General features: G+C 43.3%; 1 protein-coding gene across 1 annotated transcript in view; it reads left to right on the top strand.

Moving 5' to 3' along the window:
* Window positions 1–15,849, top strand: part of ZCCHC7 (zinc finger CCHC-type containing 7) — a 276,559-nt gene that overhangs the window by 133,666 nt on the left and 127,044 nt on the right. Inside the window, exon 3 of the mRNA XM_040361632.1 lies at window positions 13,230–13,273. Within this exon, the coding sequence (XP_040217566.1) occupies window positions 13,230–13,273 (44 nt within the window). The remainder of the gene's footprint in view (window positions 1–13,229; window positions 13,274–15,849) is intronic.

Raw genomic sequence — 15,849 nt, 5'->3', positions numbered from 1 at the left:
AAAAAATCTTTGTAAAAAAAAAAAAATTTGAAAACCCTTTATAATTTTCTTTCACTTCACAATTATGTGCCACTTTGTTGGTCTATCACATAAAATCCTAATTACATTTACATTTTTGATTGTAACATGCCAAAATGTGGATTTTTGTATGAATACTTTTTTGAGGCATTGTACAGTTTATGCTCGATTCATACTGGTAACGGTTTGCCAAAACTTTTTTATTGGAAACACCATTTCAATCGTTAACATTTACTCGTTCCTTGAGCATGATGGTTGTGTGATGAAGGGTCTCCAAGGGATGTCTTAATCGCATTCATAAGCCTTGTTGCTATACCTATTCATTACCCATTATTTATAAATGTTGCTCATTAGGCTGTGTCTCACGAGGTCTCCTAGACGCCTGAACTTTAGTAGCTTTTCATGGGTTGTAAAAGTTCGTTCAGTTGGGCCGTTGTCCTCCTGTAACAGTATATATAGAATCCTCATGCCCCATTACATCATTTTAACTGTCACCTGTTAGATGCAGTATTTTTTCCCTGGTTTAGCACTTTGTATATAAATATAGGTGGGCGTTTAGTCTAGATGCTGTCCTACAGGGTTTATGTGAGGATCTGAAGAGTTAATGGATGGTGGGATTTCTTATTAAAAAGCTTATGTTATGGGAACATCCTATATGAAAATGGTAACAGTGCTAAATGTGCCTGAAAGAACCCCATCAAAATGTGCCTATGGAGACATTTGGGTCCTAGGCCCAAATTGTACTTATGATACCTCAAGAGGCAAACTATCACCGCACTGAAAAATAGCCCGGTAATGAGGATGGTTTATTAAAGGCTAATATAAGTGATTAGCGCGATTCTGTAACCAGCACATAAAGTATTTAAAAAAATTCCTTTTCCATGAACAAGTTTGAGTTTTGCCCTTGAATTTGCTTGCAAAATTGACTACATCATTGAAGAGTCCGTTCCTTAGCAGAGCTTCCTCTTTGTATGTCTTATCCCTCCCCTCTTTGGAGAATGTCTGTTTGTGTTGGCTAATTAAGCTCTTCTGACCCTCTCTACATCAACTTTTATGTACTAACTGCTGGGGAAGGAGAGAAGGGGGAATAATACAGAGTGTCAGTTGTGTGACAGCTGTAAGTTTGCTAGGACATCACATCCAAAATGGCGGTGCCAAGCTGCACTCAGAGTTGTTGAATGTTTACAGATAAATAAAATGCCTAAAATGTTAAATTCACATTTAAAGCGGGGTTCCAACCACAATTAGCATTTTTTAAATGTATGTCCTCTCATCATGCATTTTTATAATATAAATCCGGTCACTTACTATTTTACAATCCGCCGCCGCTCCGCATAGTTATTCAAAAAAGATAGTTTATAAAACTATGTCCACACCGTTGTCATTTTGCTTGTGGGCATTGTGAAGCCCACAAGCACTTCCTGGAAGCCTTGGATAGGGAGTGATAATTGGGTAGCGCACTGCATCCTGGGAAATTATGACACCCATTTCCCAGGAGCATTAGAGGGAGATGTCAGAATCCTAGGTTATTCCAAAGGCAGATTTCGTGGGACCGCATAGCAACAGGCATTTACAGATGAGTAAAAAACATTTTTTTTTTCTTTTTTAGGTCTAATGAGCACAATAATGAAAAAAGAATTTTGGGATGGAAACTCCAATTTAAGCTTATTGGAAGATTTAATTTTGTAACAAATTTCGGAAATCCAGTGCATGGTTTCCTCCTAACTTGAACTTCTAAAAGGTCCTATAACTTCACCATTTTCATACCACCAACTTTTTCTTGATCCTCTCCATGACACGTTTCCAAAGCCTTTAGAGGGACCCATGATCACTATCTTACACTTGTTCACGCATACACATGCCAGACCCCCCCCCCATATACAGAAGTTGTAGATGAACTAGGATTCTCATTCTTTCAGGCACAAAAAGATAAAAAAAAAAACTTGCACACCAAGGCGTCTATAGATTGTAAAATTCAGGAATTCAGTTTTAATCCACTCTATTGAGGGTATAGGATCTATGCTTACCTACACAAACTCTTCCTATTATCCTCCCTGTTATACTGAAAGTACAGTAACACTTGGGATGCTTTCTATCATATTTTCTGGACGTGCTCCTTTTTAAAGACTTTTTTTGGCCCAAGGTAAAATTCATTGCCATCAACCTGACAGGAATTGACACAGTTGCCTTCCTTCTGCGCTGCAACTATTTATCACATCATGCTTACAAACAGTTTATACTTATTCATTTAGTGAATGCGTCCCATTCGTTCATCCCATTGTACTGAACATATACAGCTCCCCCACCAGTTTTGCTTTGGCTAGGTAAGGTCTTAGAAACTCAATCGATAGGAACCTGGAGTGAGGTTAATTAGATTTTCCCCACCAGAACTTCCACTGTATTCTCTCCAAGGATATGTACACTCACCGGACACTTTATTGGGTACACCTTGCTATTATTAGCTTGCCCCCCCCCCCCCCTTGTCTTCAGAATTGTGGCATAGATTCAACAATCCTCAGATTTTTTTTGTCCATATTGACATGATGGCATCGTGCAATTGCTTCAGATTTGCAAATCTTTCGTTCCACCACATCCCAAAGGTGCTCTTTTGCATTGAGATCTGGTGACTGTGAAGGATTGGAGTGCAGTGACCTCATTGTCATGTTCAAGAAACCAGTTTGAGATAATTTGAGCATTGTGACATGGTGCATTATTCCTGCTGGAAGTAGCCATCAGAAGATGGATACATTGTAGTCATAAAGGGATGGCCAATGGTCAGCAACAATACTCAGGCCGTGGCATTTAAACGATGCTCAATTGGTACTAAGGGGACAAAGTGTGTTAAGAAAATATCCCCCACACCATTACACCACCACCCCCGGCCTGAACCATTGATACAAGGCAGGATGGATCCATGTAGAGCTGCACGATTAATCGTCAATCGTTATCGCGATCTTTTTCCTGTTGCGATTCTTGACACAGGGTTTCACAATCTTTGACATGAAAATAATTTTCTCTCTGCACTTTGGTATGCAAAGAATTTCTGCTCTACTCTCAGCCAAAAGTCAAAGTCTGGGCAATCTGCCAAGTCTGGGCAGCCTGCCAAGTTTTGAAAACATTCTTTATCAGTGGAAAGTTAATTCTAAACATTGCATCACATCAAAGGAATAAACTTCTGTATGTAAATTGGGGAACGTTTAACCACTTAAACACCAAACCTTTTTCTGACTGCTCTTTTCAAGTTAAAATTATAATTTTTTTGCTCGAAAATTACTTTGAACCCCCAAACATTATTATATTTTTTTTTTTAGTAGAGACCCTAGATAATAAAATGGCGGTTGTTGCAATATTTTATGTTGCACTATTTGCGCAGCAGTCTTTTTAATGCAATTTTTTTGGGAAAAATTTACTTTAATGAATTAAAAAAAAAATAGCCGGTAAAGTTGGCCTTTTTTTTTTTTTTTTTTTTTTTATAAATGTAAAAGATTTTACGCTGTAAGAATCGTGATCTTCATTCTAAGCAAAAGAATCGTGATTCTAATTTTGGCCAGAATCGTGCAGCTCTAGATACATGCTTTCATGCTGTTTATGCCAAATTCTGACCCTACCATCTGAATGTCGCAGCTGCAATCGAGACTCTTCACACTAGGCAACATTTTTTCCAATCTTCTGTTGTCCAATTTCAGGGAGCCTGTGTGAATTGTAGCCTCAGTTTCCTGTTCTCAGTGGACAGAAGTGGCATCCAGTGTGGTCTTCTGATGCTGTAGCCCTTTTGCTACAAGATTGGATGTTTTGTGTGTTTAGAGATGGTATTCTGCATACCTTGGTTGTAACAAGTGGTTATTTGAGTTACTGTTGCCTTTCTATCATCTTGAACCAGTCTGCCAATTCTTCTCTGACATCATCAAGGCATTTTTGCCACACACAACTGCCGCTCACTGGATATTTTCTCTTTTTTGAACCATTCTTTGTAAACCCTAGAGATGGTTGTGCCTGAAAATCCCAGTAGATCAGCAGTTTTTGAAATACTCAGACCAGCTCGTCTGGCACCAACATGCATGCCATGCTCAAAGTCCCTTAAATCCCCTTTCTTCCCCATTCAGTTTGAACTTCAAGTCGTCTTCACCACGTCTAGATGCCTACATGCATTGAGTTGCTGCCATGTGATTGGCTGATTAGCAATTTGTGTTACCAAACAATTGAACAGGTGTACCTATTAAAGTGGCCAGCGAGTGTTTATTCTACCTAGACCCCTTGATATTACAGTGAAGTGAAGAGGTACTGCTGAGCTCCCCTTCACCCTTTTACTCTTCCCTCTCTCCCTTTTTTTTCCTAGACTCCAGTTTATCCTTATGCATTTAAAAACATCATGGGACTTTGTGGAACTCCTTACAATCGGAGCCACACATCATTGAAATGTATTTTGATTTATGCTTAAATCTGTTATGACGAACTACCTGTTATGTTGGTTTGAAAAGATCTGTTTTCTGTTTAGAGGGCTCCTCCTTATTGTAACTACCCAATGGCAGGACATTACAAATGTAAGATTGTATGCTCAGTTGTGTACTTGAAAATAATTTTATAAAACATAAATAAAAAATGGTCTGGTTACAGGGTCTCTTTAAGTGCGATGCTGCCACTAAGATCTATGTTTAACCTCGCCAAACTGCAAATTAAACTTTAAAGACTTCGAGAGAAATTCTGGGAGCTTACTGAAAGAAAATTCTTTATAAAAGCTTGATGTTTACTCTACTGTTATACCAGTTAAATCCCATTTGAAAGGTTCTAGGGGAAACTTTTCCATAGAGGGACAAGGAGTCTATCGACACTGCTACTTACTCTGCAAGTGTTAATCTTCTGGTTGACATGTTTACCCTTTTCCTTCAAAACTTTGTGTTCTTTACCTTTAAACACGCACGCAAAAAAGGACATCTGACTTTACAATGAGTTTACACACTTGTTCCAGTTCATTGATTTAACCACTTTCCGACCGGGCCATAGCCGAAATACGGCTACAGAGCGGTCGAGTTACTCTGGGAGGACGTCCCAGGGAAATATCCGTGACCGCCGGGTCTTCTGGATCAGGGTAGATGGCCACTAATCGCGGCCGTTTACCACGTGATCGCTCCGTCAAATGAGATGACGCTGGTTTCCTCGCTCCCCTCTGTGTACGGATCGGTACATTGTGAGAGGAGAGGGCTGTGGGCTGGATCTGTAGTGCCCACAGGCTGCTCTGTAACAATTGTAGTCCGATTCATCCATCCCTGCTCAGCCATCCCTTCCCACACTCTGCAATACCCTGCCCACACTCTGCAATAACCTGCCCATACTCGGTCATGCTTAACTTTGTGTTAAAGTGTTTTAACCACTTCCCGCCTGCCAGCTGTCATATGACATCCTTGAATTTGTGTGGGGATATCTGAATGATGGGTGCAGCTACAGGCATCATTCAGATATCGGCTTTTTCAGCCGGCGATTCCCTACACCAGGGGTGCCCAACCTTTTTGAAGTGTGAGGGCCAAATAAGCGACTTAGTAACTGGTCGCCGGCCACAATCAGCGGAGCGGGCGGATGGCAGGTCCATGTCCACTCAGCATATGCAGAGCAGACACGGACACAGGTAGGACACAAGTCGGTTTACAGCTGCCACTCCTTAGAGGTGAATAGAGGGTCCAATTGGGTTGGGCTGATTTCACACTGATGCGCTGTGGTTTAACCACACAGTGGGTGCAGCACAGTGTACCTTTTGGCTTTTCTGCACTTTGCAATAGACTTCTATTATATTCTGCAGGTTTGGTGCACTTTCAGAAAGCTCACCAAACTCGCAGGTAATAACAGAAGTGTATGGCTCTGTGCAGGTAACCCGCAGGTGCGCTGCTCTGCATCTCCGGATTAGTTTAAAAGCAGCCCAGTAACCATTGCAGAACAGATATGTCCATATATACACTGTGATTTTAGTAATAAACTGACCTTTAATAACAGTATTCTATTCCATCCCAGAGCAGGAGGTCGCGGGCCACATCAGAGGGCTCCACGGGCCACTGGTTGGGCACCCCTGCTTACACCATAAGAACGATCATAGCGGTTGTTCCGCCGCTTGATCGTTCTTACGGGAGGCGGGAGTGGACGGCCCCCCCTCCCGCCGCCCTCCAGTGCTTCTCTCGACTCAGTGCTACGACCAAAGCCAGGATCGTTTTTTTTTTTTTTTTATATATTTTATTGACCCCATATCTCACTGTAAAGAGGACCTGTCCTGCTATATTCCTATTACAAGGCATGTTTACAATCCTTGTAATAGGAATAAAAGTATTTTTGGGGAAAAAAGTGTCAAACTAAAAAAGTAAAATGAACAATTTTTTTTTTTTTTTTTTTTAAAAGCGCCCCTGTCCCTGTGTGCTCGCATGCAGAAGCGAACGCATACGTAAGTCCCACCCACATATGAAAATAATGTTCAAACCACACATGGGGTATCGCTGCGAATGTTAGAGTGAGAGCAATAATTTTGGCCCTAGACCTCCTCTGTAACTAAAAACATGTAACCAGTGAAAATATTTAAAGCACCGCCTATGGGGATTTTTAAGTAGCGAAGTTTGGCGCCATTCCATGAGCATGTGCAATTTTGAAGGGTGACATGTTGGGTATCTATTTATTCGGCGTAACTTCATCTTTCACATTATGCAAAAACATTGGGCTAACTTTACCGTTTTTAAAGCCCAAAACAGTTTTTTCCCCCCAAAAAACGTGTTCGAAAAATTGCTGCGCAAATATCATGCGAGATAAAGTTGCAACAACCGCCATTTGTATTCTCTAGGGCAGGGGTCCTCAAAGTTTTTAAACAGGGGGCCGGTTCACTGTCCCTCAGACCGTTAGAGGACCGGACTATAAAAAAAACTATGAACATTTTCCTATGCACACGGCACATATGTTATTTTGAGCCCACTCTCACCGTCATTTCAAGCCGTCATTTCAAGCCGTCATTTCAAGCCATCATTGCAAGCCCACCCTCACTGTCATTTCAGACCATCATTGCAAGCCCCCCCCCTCACCACCATTTCAAATTCAAGCCATCATTTCAAGCCCCCCTCCCTCACCATTGTAAGCCCCTCACGATCATTGCAACCCTCCCCTTTCATCATTCTAAGCCCCTCATTGCAAGCCCCCCCGGCCTCACAATCATTAATTGCAAGCCGATCATGATCATTGCAAGCCCCCCCCACCCCACCATCATCATTACAACTTCATCATAATCCTCATCATCCCCTCATTACAAGCCCCCCTCGCCATCATTGTAAGCCCCTCATTGCAAACCCCCCCTCACAATCATTAATTGCAAGCCGATCAGGATCATTGCAAGCCCCCCCAATCATCATTACATCATCAGCCCCTCACCATTGCAAGCCCCCCCACTTCATCATTATATCAGCCCCTCATTACAAGCCCCCCCCCCACCATCCTCATCATTTCATCAGCCCCCCCCCCACCATCATTTCATCATCATTTCATCATCAGCCCCCCCCCACCATCATTTCATCATTAGCCCCCCTCACCATCGCAGGCCCCCTTCCTCACCATTGTTGGCCCCTCACAACCTTTATCCTTACTGTGCCAAACTGCTGTCACGGTCCCGCTGTGTCACAAAGCTCACAGTGTTGCTAACAGTTCTGGCGCGCTGTGATAAATGTCCTGTCCTCCTCTTCCTAGACCAGCTCATGTGATAGACAGAACACTGGCTCTATCACATGAGCTAGTCTAGGAGGAGGAGGGCGGGGCATTTATCACAGCGCGCCCAAACTGTTAACACTCTGATCTCCGTGACACAGCGGGATCGCTGTGTTACAACCTGCCATGTAACCAGCGTTGCCTGTCAGGGTCGGGTGGGCCGGTTAAAAGTCCTCCGCGGGCCGCATGTGAGTGAGTGAAAAACGTATATAGCGCTGCACATGCGAACTGAATCGCCTCTGGGTGCTTGTTTGACCATTTCTCCTTTGACCTCAAAAGAGATGGGTTTTGATCTTTCTCCTAAAGGCCAAGTGGTTCTCCTCCAACCGAATGGAGGTTGGTAAAGTGTTCCAAAGTCGAGGGCCTTGGACAGCAAATCTTCTTTCTCCTTTGCACTTGTATCTGGTTTTGGGGATTTGGAGTCGATTTTGGTTGGAGGATCGCAGAACGCGATTGGGGTTGTAAGTAGGGTTGTCCCGATACCACTTTTTTAAGACCGAGTACAAGTACCGATACTTTTTTCCAAGTACTCGCCGATACCGAATACCGATACTTTTTTTTTCAATGTCATGTGGCAGTTTGACAGATGGGGACTGATACGTGGCACTGACAGGTGGCTGGCACTGATAGGCACTAATAGGTGGCTGGCACTGATAGGTGGCACTTGTGGGCACTGAGAGATGGCACTAATTGCACTGATAGGTGGCACTGATAGATGACACTAATTGCACTGATAGGTGGCACTTGTGGGCACTGATTGCACTGACAGGTAGCTGGCACTGAAATACTGCGAAAAATTACACTGAATTTATAAAAAAAAATGCTGCAACGCCTATCTTGGTACATCCTGCACTCCGCTGCAGCAAGCAGCAGCATACATCTTGTTACACCCAGCCTATATAGACAAGATGTCTGCTGCTGCTTACTGCAGCGGAGTGTAGGGTGTACCAACATGAGTGTAGGGACGTTCAGCTGTTGACATGTTACACAGACCCCTCCCCCTACAGTGCAGACCCCCCCTCCCCCTACAAAACAGACCTCCTCCTTACAATATAGACCCTCCCTTACAATACAGACCCCCCCCTACAATAAAGACACCCCCCCTCCTACAATACAGATCCCCCCCCCCACTTCAGACCCATAATGTTGTGCACCTCGGCTGCTCAGATGACCAGCAGGTGGCATGGCGGTGACAGGGAAGCAGTGACACACAGGCTGAAGCCTGGCTTTGCGGGGGGGGGGGGGGGGGCCCGTCACACCTGGGACCCAGCCGTGGCTCTGACAAATCTCGGCTGTGACTGTCTCACAGTCACACAGCCGAGCAGACCGCAGCCGCCTCCCCCTCCTCTGTGTAAACTACAAGTGCTGTTCGCCGTGCACAGCACTTGTAGTATACACAGAGGAGGGGGAGGCAGCTGCGGTCTGCTCGGCTTTGTGACAGTCACATATTGGCAGGCTAGTGCAGTATAGTGGTTGGCTACAGCAGTTTGGTGGCTGGCTAAGGCAGTATAGTGGCAGGTTAGGGCAGTATAGTGGCAGGTTAGGGCAGTATAGTGGCAGGCTAGGGCAGTATAGTGGCAGGCTAGGGCAGTATAGTGGCAGGCTAGGGCAGTATAGTGGCAGGCTAGGGCAGTATAGTGGCAGGCTAGGGCAGTATAGTGGCAGGCTAGGGCAGTATAGTGGCAGGCTAGGGCAGTATAGTGGCAGGTTAGGGCAGTATAGTGGCAGGTTAGGGCAGTATAGTGGCAGGTTAGGGCAGTATAGTGGCAGGCTAGGGCAGTATAGTGGCAGGTTAGGGCAGGCTAGGGCAGTATAGTGGCAGGCTGGGGCAATATAGTGGCAGGTTTGGATAGTGGCAGTCTGGGGAAATATAGTGGCAGTTTAAAGCAGTATAGTGGCAGAATGGGGCAATATAGTGGTTGGTTAAAGCAGTATAGTGGAAGGTTAGGGTGATATAGCTAGGGATGGTGATGAAGACTTCTGGGCTGCTGTGTGCACTCATCCCCTTTTCCCTTCTTCAGCTGCCAGATCAACCTGAGTAAAGGAGTCTGTGGGAGGAGTCAGCCACACCTCCGACCAACTGCGGCTGCCTTGGTAGCTAGTGAAGATCCCAGAGGGACAACCTAAACGTATTAGATGACAGGGGAGAGGTACAGCTTCTTTAGGGTAGGAGATCACAGCCGCGCTGGACTGACTCGGGGGGGTCCGTCGTCACACCCGGGACCCAGCCGCTGCTCTGACAAATCTGTCTCACAGTCACCTCCCCCTCATCTGTGTATACTACAAGTGCTGTGCGCCGTGCACAGCACTTGTAGTATACACAGAGGAGGGGAAGGCAGCTGCGGTATGCTCGGCTGTGAGACTGTCACAGCCGAGATTTGTCAGAGCAGCGGCTGGGTCCCGGGTGTGACAACGGACCCCCCCGTCAGTCCAGCGCGGCTGTGACGACGGACCCCCCCCCTCCGGAAAGCCAGGCTTTAGCCTGTGTGTCACTGCCTCCGTGTCACCGCCATGCCGCCCGCTGTCTCCACGCTGTCCTCTTCAGTCGCACCGGCCCGACACCCCCCCCCAGCGTGTGCTGCCCGCCCCCTCTACAGCAAAACTCCGCCTGCACTCCCCCTGCCCTCTCCTGCCTTCCCCAGACACTGACTCCTCTCCAGCCACTCTACATAAAAAAAAAAGTATCGGGGAAGCATTGGGAGCATTTGCGCGAGTACAAGTACTCGCGCAAATGCTCTGTATCGGTCCCGATACCGATACTAGTATCGGTATCGGGACAACCCTAGTTGTAAGCCTTTAGTTTTTGCATAGATATTTGGGGGCATTTCCCAAAATACATTTATGCGTCAGACAGAGTGCTTTGAAGTGATTCTGTCTTTCACTGGCAGCCAGTTAAGGCTTCTCAGTGAGGGTGAGATTGATTCCCATGGTTTTTTCCCAGTCACAAGTCGCGTGGCCGTATTCTGAACGACTTGCAGGCGAGTGATTTGGTACTTTGGGAGTCCGAGGTAAAGGGCATTTGCATAGTCAAGTCTGGAGTTAACAATTGTTCCCACCACGACTGCTATGTCTTCTTTAGGAATAAATGGAATAAGTCTGCGTAGTAGGCGCAGCAGATGGTGCGATCCGCTGACTACTGACCCTATCTGTGCATCCATTGTCGTGTAGGTGTCGAAGATGACTCCGAGACTTTTGACTTTGGTGCTAGGGGTGATGATTTTGCCCAGAATGGGCAGAGGTGTCCAGGTTATTGCAAGTTGATTCTTTCGATTGGTGTGAAACAGGAGAAGTTCTGTTTTCAAACCGTTGAGTTTAAGATAACTCTTTGTCATCCAGTTCTCTATCAAAGAGAGGCATTTCTCTAGACCGAGATGATGATCCTTTTTGTTGCAAATGCGAAAGTACAAATGTGTGTCATCTGCATAAGAGTGGTAGAGCAGCTTTTGGCTGCTGATGATTTCAAAAAGAGGGCGGAGATAGATATTAAACAGCACCGGCGACAGAGGGGATCCTTGAGGGACTCCGCATGACACCGTGCGTTTTTCAGAGGTGAACCGTCCCAGTTTCACTACTTGTGATCGGTTTTCCAAAAAGGAGGAGAACCAGGATAATTCACATTCCGCGACTCTGGCTACTTCAGCTAGCCAAGTCAGTAATAGTTTGTGGTCTACCGTGTCAAAAGCTGCGCTAAGATCCAACAGTACTAGAAGACAAGATTCTCCTTCGTCTGCGGCCTCAAGAGCATCATCCCATAATTTGAGCAATGCGATTTCCGTCCCGTGCCCTGGACGGAAACCCGATTTGAAAAGGATCGAGCAAATTATGGGTGTCTAAATGCTGTTGCACCACTACTTTCTCCATTACCTTGGAGAAGACGTTCAGGCCTGTTATAAGACGGTGTTCAGGGTCCTTGGGGTCAAAGGTGGGTTTCTTTAAGATGGGTTTGATTATGCCTTGTTTCAACAGGGTGGGCACTGTGCCTTCCTTGAATGACTGACTGGTTTATCAGCTGCTTGATAGGTGGTGCCAGAATATCGGCACATTCCTTCAGCAGTTTGGTGGGGATAATATCATTGGGCGCTGTGCTATTTCGCAGGGCGCTGATGATATTTTTTGTGGGCTCGATGGAGATGGGTTTTAGAGTAAACATTGTTGATTGCGGCTGATTTCTGTGGAAATTGGGCAGTTGACTAAGGGGGGGGGGATTGAGGGGGGTACTGTTTTGCTGAATGCGGGCCGTAGTTTGAGGACCCCTGCTCTAGGGTCTTTGTTAAAAAACACATATATAATGTTTTGGAGTTCTATGTAATTTTCTAGCAAATAAATCATGATTTTTACATGTAGGAGAGAAATGTTAGAATTGGCCTGGGTGCTCCAGAACGCTTGAAGGTGCTGCCTCCATGTTGGGCCTCTGTATGTGGCCACGCTGTGTAAAAGTCTCACACATGTGGTATTGCCATACTCAGGCGTAATAGCAGAATGTGTTTTGGAGTGTAATTTGTGGTATGCATATGCTGTGTGAGAAATAACCTGCTAATATGAAAATTTTGTGAAAAAAAGAAAAAAAAATCTTGATTTTGCAAAGAATTGTCAGAAAAAATTACAACTTCAAAAAACTCACCATGCCTCTTTATAAATACCTTGGAATGTCTTCTTTCAAAAAAGGGGTCATTTGGGGGGTATTTGTACTTTTTATGGCATGTTGGGGTCTCAAGAAATGAGATAGCCCGTTAGTACTTCAGGTGTGATCAATTTTCAGATATTGGCACCATAGCATGTGGACTCTATAACTTTCACAAAAAACAAATAATATACACCAATTTGTACTTATTGTTACCAAAGATATGTAACAGTATAAATTTCGGCCAAAATTTATAAAGAAAAATCCTAATTTGCAAAATTTTATAACGGAAACAAAGAAAAATTATTTTTCTTTTATTATTTTTTTTTATTTTTTTTGCAGAATTTTCAGTCTTTTTTTTTTCTTTTATAGCACAAAAAACAATTGTAATTAAATACCACCAAAAGAAAGCTCTATTTGTGTGGCGTAAAAAAGACAAAAATTTCATATGGGTACAATGTTGTATGAGTAATTGTCATTCAAAATGTGAGAGCACCGAAAGCTGAAAATTGGTCTGGTTAGGAAGGGGGTTTAAGTGCCCAGTGGTTAAACCTTATTTTACCCATTTTTTTCAGTATACTAGTGAGACAGCTAATGTTTTTTAAAAAGGTATTGGCTATGCTATCCTCTGTGCATGTGGCTTAAAGTTCAAAGGCCTTAATTGTGTTGTCTAAAAACAATTTACAGTATTAGTAGTTCGGCATAAAGGCATGTACATAAATATTTCATCTCATTCCTGAGATTTTTTTGTTGACTATAAATATCACTTAATGATTGTTAAACTTTACATGACTTAATTTCATAATGTTAGCACTTGCCCATCTTGTCTGTGAAAGCTTTATGAATGTGTTTTTTTTTTTTTCTCTTTTAGGCGACAATGAAATGGATTGGTCAATTAGTAAGAAGGACTTGGAGGTGAACTTTTTTTTTTTTTTATCCTGTAAAAAATGTAAAGTACATTTTTTTTATCCTCTGTACCCGAGGTCCTCATTTCTAGTGTTTTCATTTATTTTATTATATTGTAATGATCATATTAATGCAATAACATCCTAACCTACTAAGAAAACATTTCCTCAAGGGTACCATCCCATTAATGCATAAACATCATAAAAAGGACCCACCAAGAAAAATACAAGAAAACTTCAAGTATACTAAAAAGTTAAAAGAAACAGAAATGTGAACCTCAGAGATCAACATGCTATACTTTATTTCATTAAGACCTCTTTCAGACTGAGGCGCTTTTCAGGCTTTTAGCACTAAAATTGGTGCTTGTAAAGCACCTGAAAAGCGCCTCTCATGCCTCCCCAGTGTAAAAGCCTGAGTGCTTTCACACTGGGGCAGTGCGCTTGCGGGACAGGGAAAAAGTCCTGCAAGTAGCATCTTTAGGGCGGTTTGGGTGCGCTGTGTACATAGCTCCAAAAATGCGAATGGGCAGCGCTGACGAAGCGCCTGAAAAGCGGTTTGGCAGCACCACAACACTGCGCTTTACCGCTAACGCATCACCCTTTGCCGCTAAGACTAGAGGCGCTTTACCGTTAACGCTTTCCCGCCCCAGTGTGAAAGTAGCCTAAATGGGTTAAAAAGAGAAGAGGGCTAGTAAGTCCTCTTTAAAATACATATTTATGTATACATACTATGGGATTAATTTTACTAAAACTTGAGAGTGCAAAATCTGGTGTAGCTCTGCATAGAAACAAATTGGCTTCCAGGCTTTTTTTTGTCAAAGCTTAAAGGGTAACTCCACTTTCGTGAAAAAAATTTAAATATAGTGTATACAACTGCAACACAAGTCATATTGTAGTTTAATGTTATTAAAAAAAAACTTTCCTTTTCAATCTGCAGCTCTTTAATTCTCTGTGAAATGCAATATGGCCACCTGGAGGTGTTGTGTACAGAATGTCCCCCCAGATATGTCATTTCCTGCTTGTGTGATTGGCTCCCAGAAATCTGCACCAAGTCAGATTTCAGGCATCCCCTGCAACAAAAATGTCATATTTGGTGAGATGCTTCTAATAGGAAATCGTGTCTAAAGGAATGCAGACCCTGCAATTTTTTTCATTAAAGCTTTCAGGTGCAGCAGCTGCTTGATGATTAATGAACCACTCCCATTAGACTTGCTTCTGAACATGGGCACAGACAAATGCATAGATTTCGTCAAAATAACAAAAGGTGTGAATCTGCAAAAAAGTTTGTCAAATTCCTTGTAATGCACATAGATCACTCAGAGGGAATGTTTATTTCTCAACAAAAGTGGAGTTGCTCTTTAATTGAACAAGCTGAAGTAGAACATGATTGCTTACCATGCACAGCTGCACCAGTTTTTGCATTTTCCAGTTTCAATAAATAAAACCTATTGTAATGTAGAGATCAAGTAGGTTATTACATTAAACATTACTAGAAAATCTTCCCCTTTGCCTCTACTAAGAAGGTAAGGGGGAAAGAGAGCTAAAATGGGAGAGAATGCAGTAATTCTAAAAGTAAAACATAGGTTTTAAAGTTTAAGACAATAAAATTCTACATATCCGGTGCCATGTGCCCATTTCTTTAAACATATATAATGGGGTAAAATGTAAAAAACAATTCCGCGCCAAACAAAATATTTATATACATTATTAAACAATAATTTGGGTGCCCATGTAAAGGTCCCAAACACACAATGTGTGCTAAGCTGCTCTCCTAGAAAGTGTTAAAGTGTATGTGACTTCTATCTGATACGTGCTAAAAAGTGTACTGGGGGCGCTATAGAGTAATATGCAATTACACAACTTATCCTATAATATGCAACAACAAGTAAATTAATAAAAATGTGTCCTGTTGTACGTGATCAATCAATAAATCAATAGTAAATAATAAAGTCCCATTGGTGCAAACAAAGATACAACATCAATGCTCGAATATCCTCTAGAGATATTTCTTGCTGTGATACAAAAACCGTCTCCGGTCGTGCAAACTTAATTGATCTTCCACCACCTGGATAATTAGTACGACACCCAATGTGCACAAGTAGTAAATTGTGCTTACCAGACCTGGTTGACCTCTTTAATGAAAAAGACTGTCCGATGCGCTTAAGCAGGATAATGCCTGCAGACCTATAAATGGACTGGAGCATGTACGATACCTCTCCCTCGGAATGTTGAGATTTTAGAACATGGAATACCAACAGAGAGCTTCCATAGTGCAACACTATTTTATTAAAATGGAATAGAAACACCAGTCAATTGGCTACTCACATAAACAGTGCCCTTCTCCCGGCACTTTGGCTGCAAGCTTTGATACTGGCTCTCCCACCTCTGTGGCGGCGTGCGTTCCACCAGCTGCTGACACTATCCAGACGATCGGGAAGTGACGTAGGACATAGTACACGTGACCAGGTTCTGCCGCCGACGTACCTTTCGTATAGTTAAGTTTTCAAGGGGCTTTTGATGTGAGTAGCCAATTGGCTGGTGTTTTTATTCCATTTTAATAAAATAGTGTTGCTCTATGGAAGCTCT

This window comes from Rana temporaria, chromosome 1, assembly GCF_905171775.1.
Source record: "Rana temporaria chromosome 1, aRanTem1.1, whole genome shotgun sequence".
Classification (NCBI taxonomy): Eukaryota; Metazoa; Chordata; class Amphibia; order Anura; family Ranidae; genus Rana; species Rana temporaria.
This window is presented reverse-complemented; position numbering and strand designations above follow the sequence as displayed.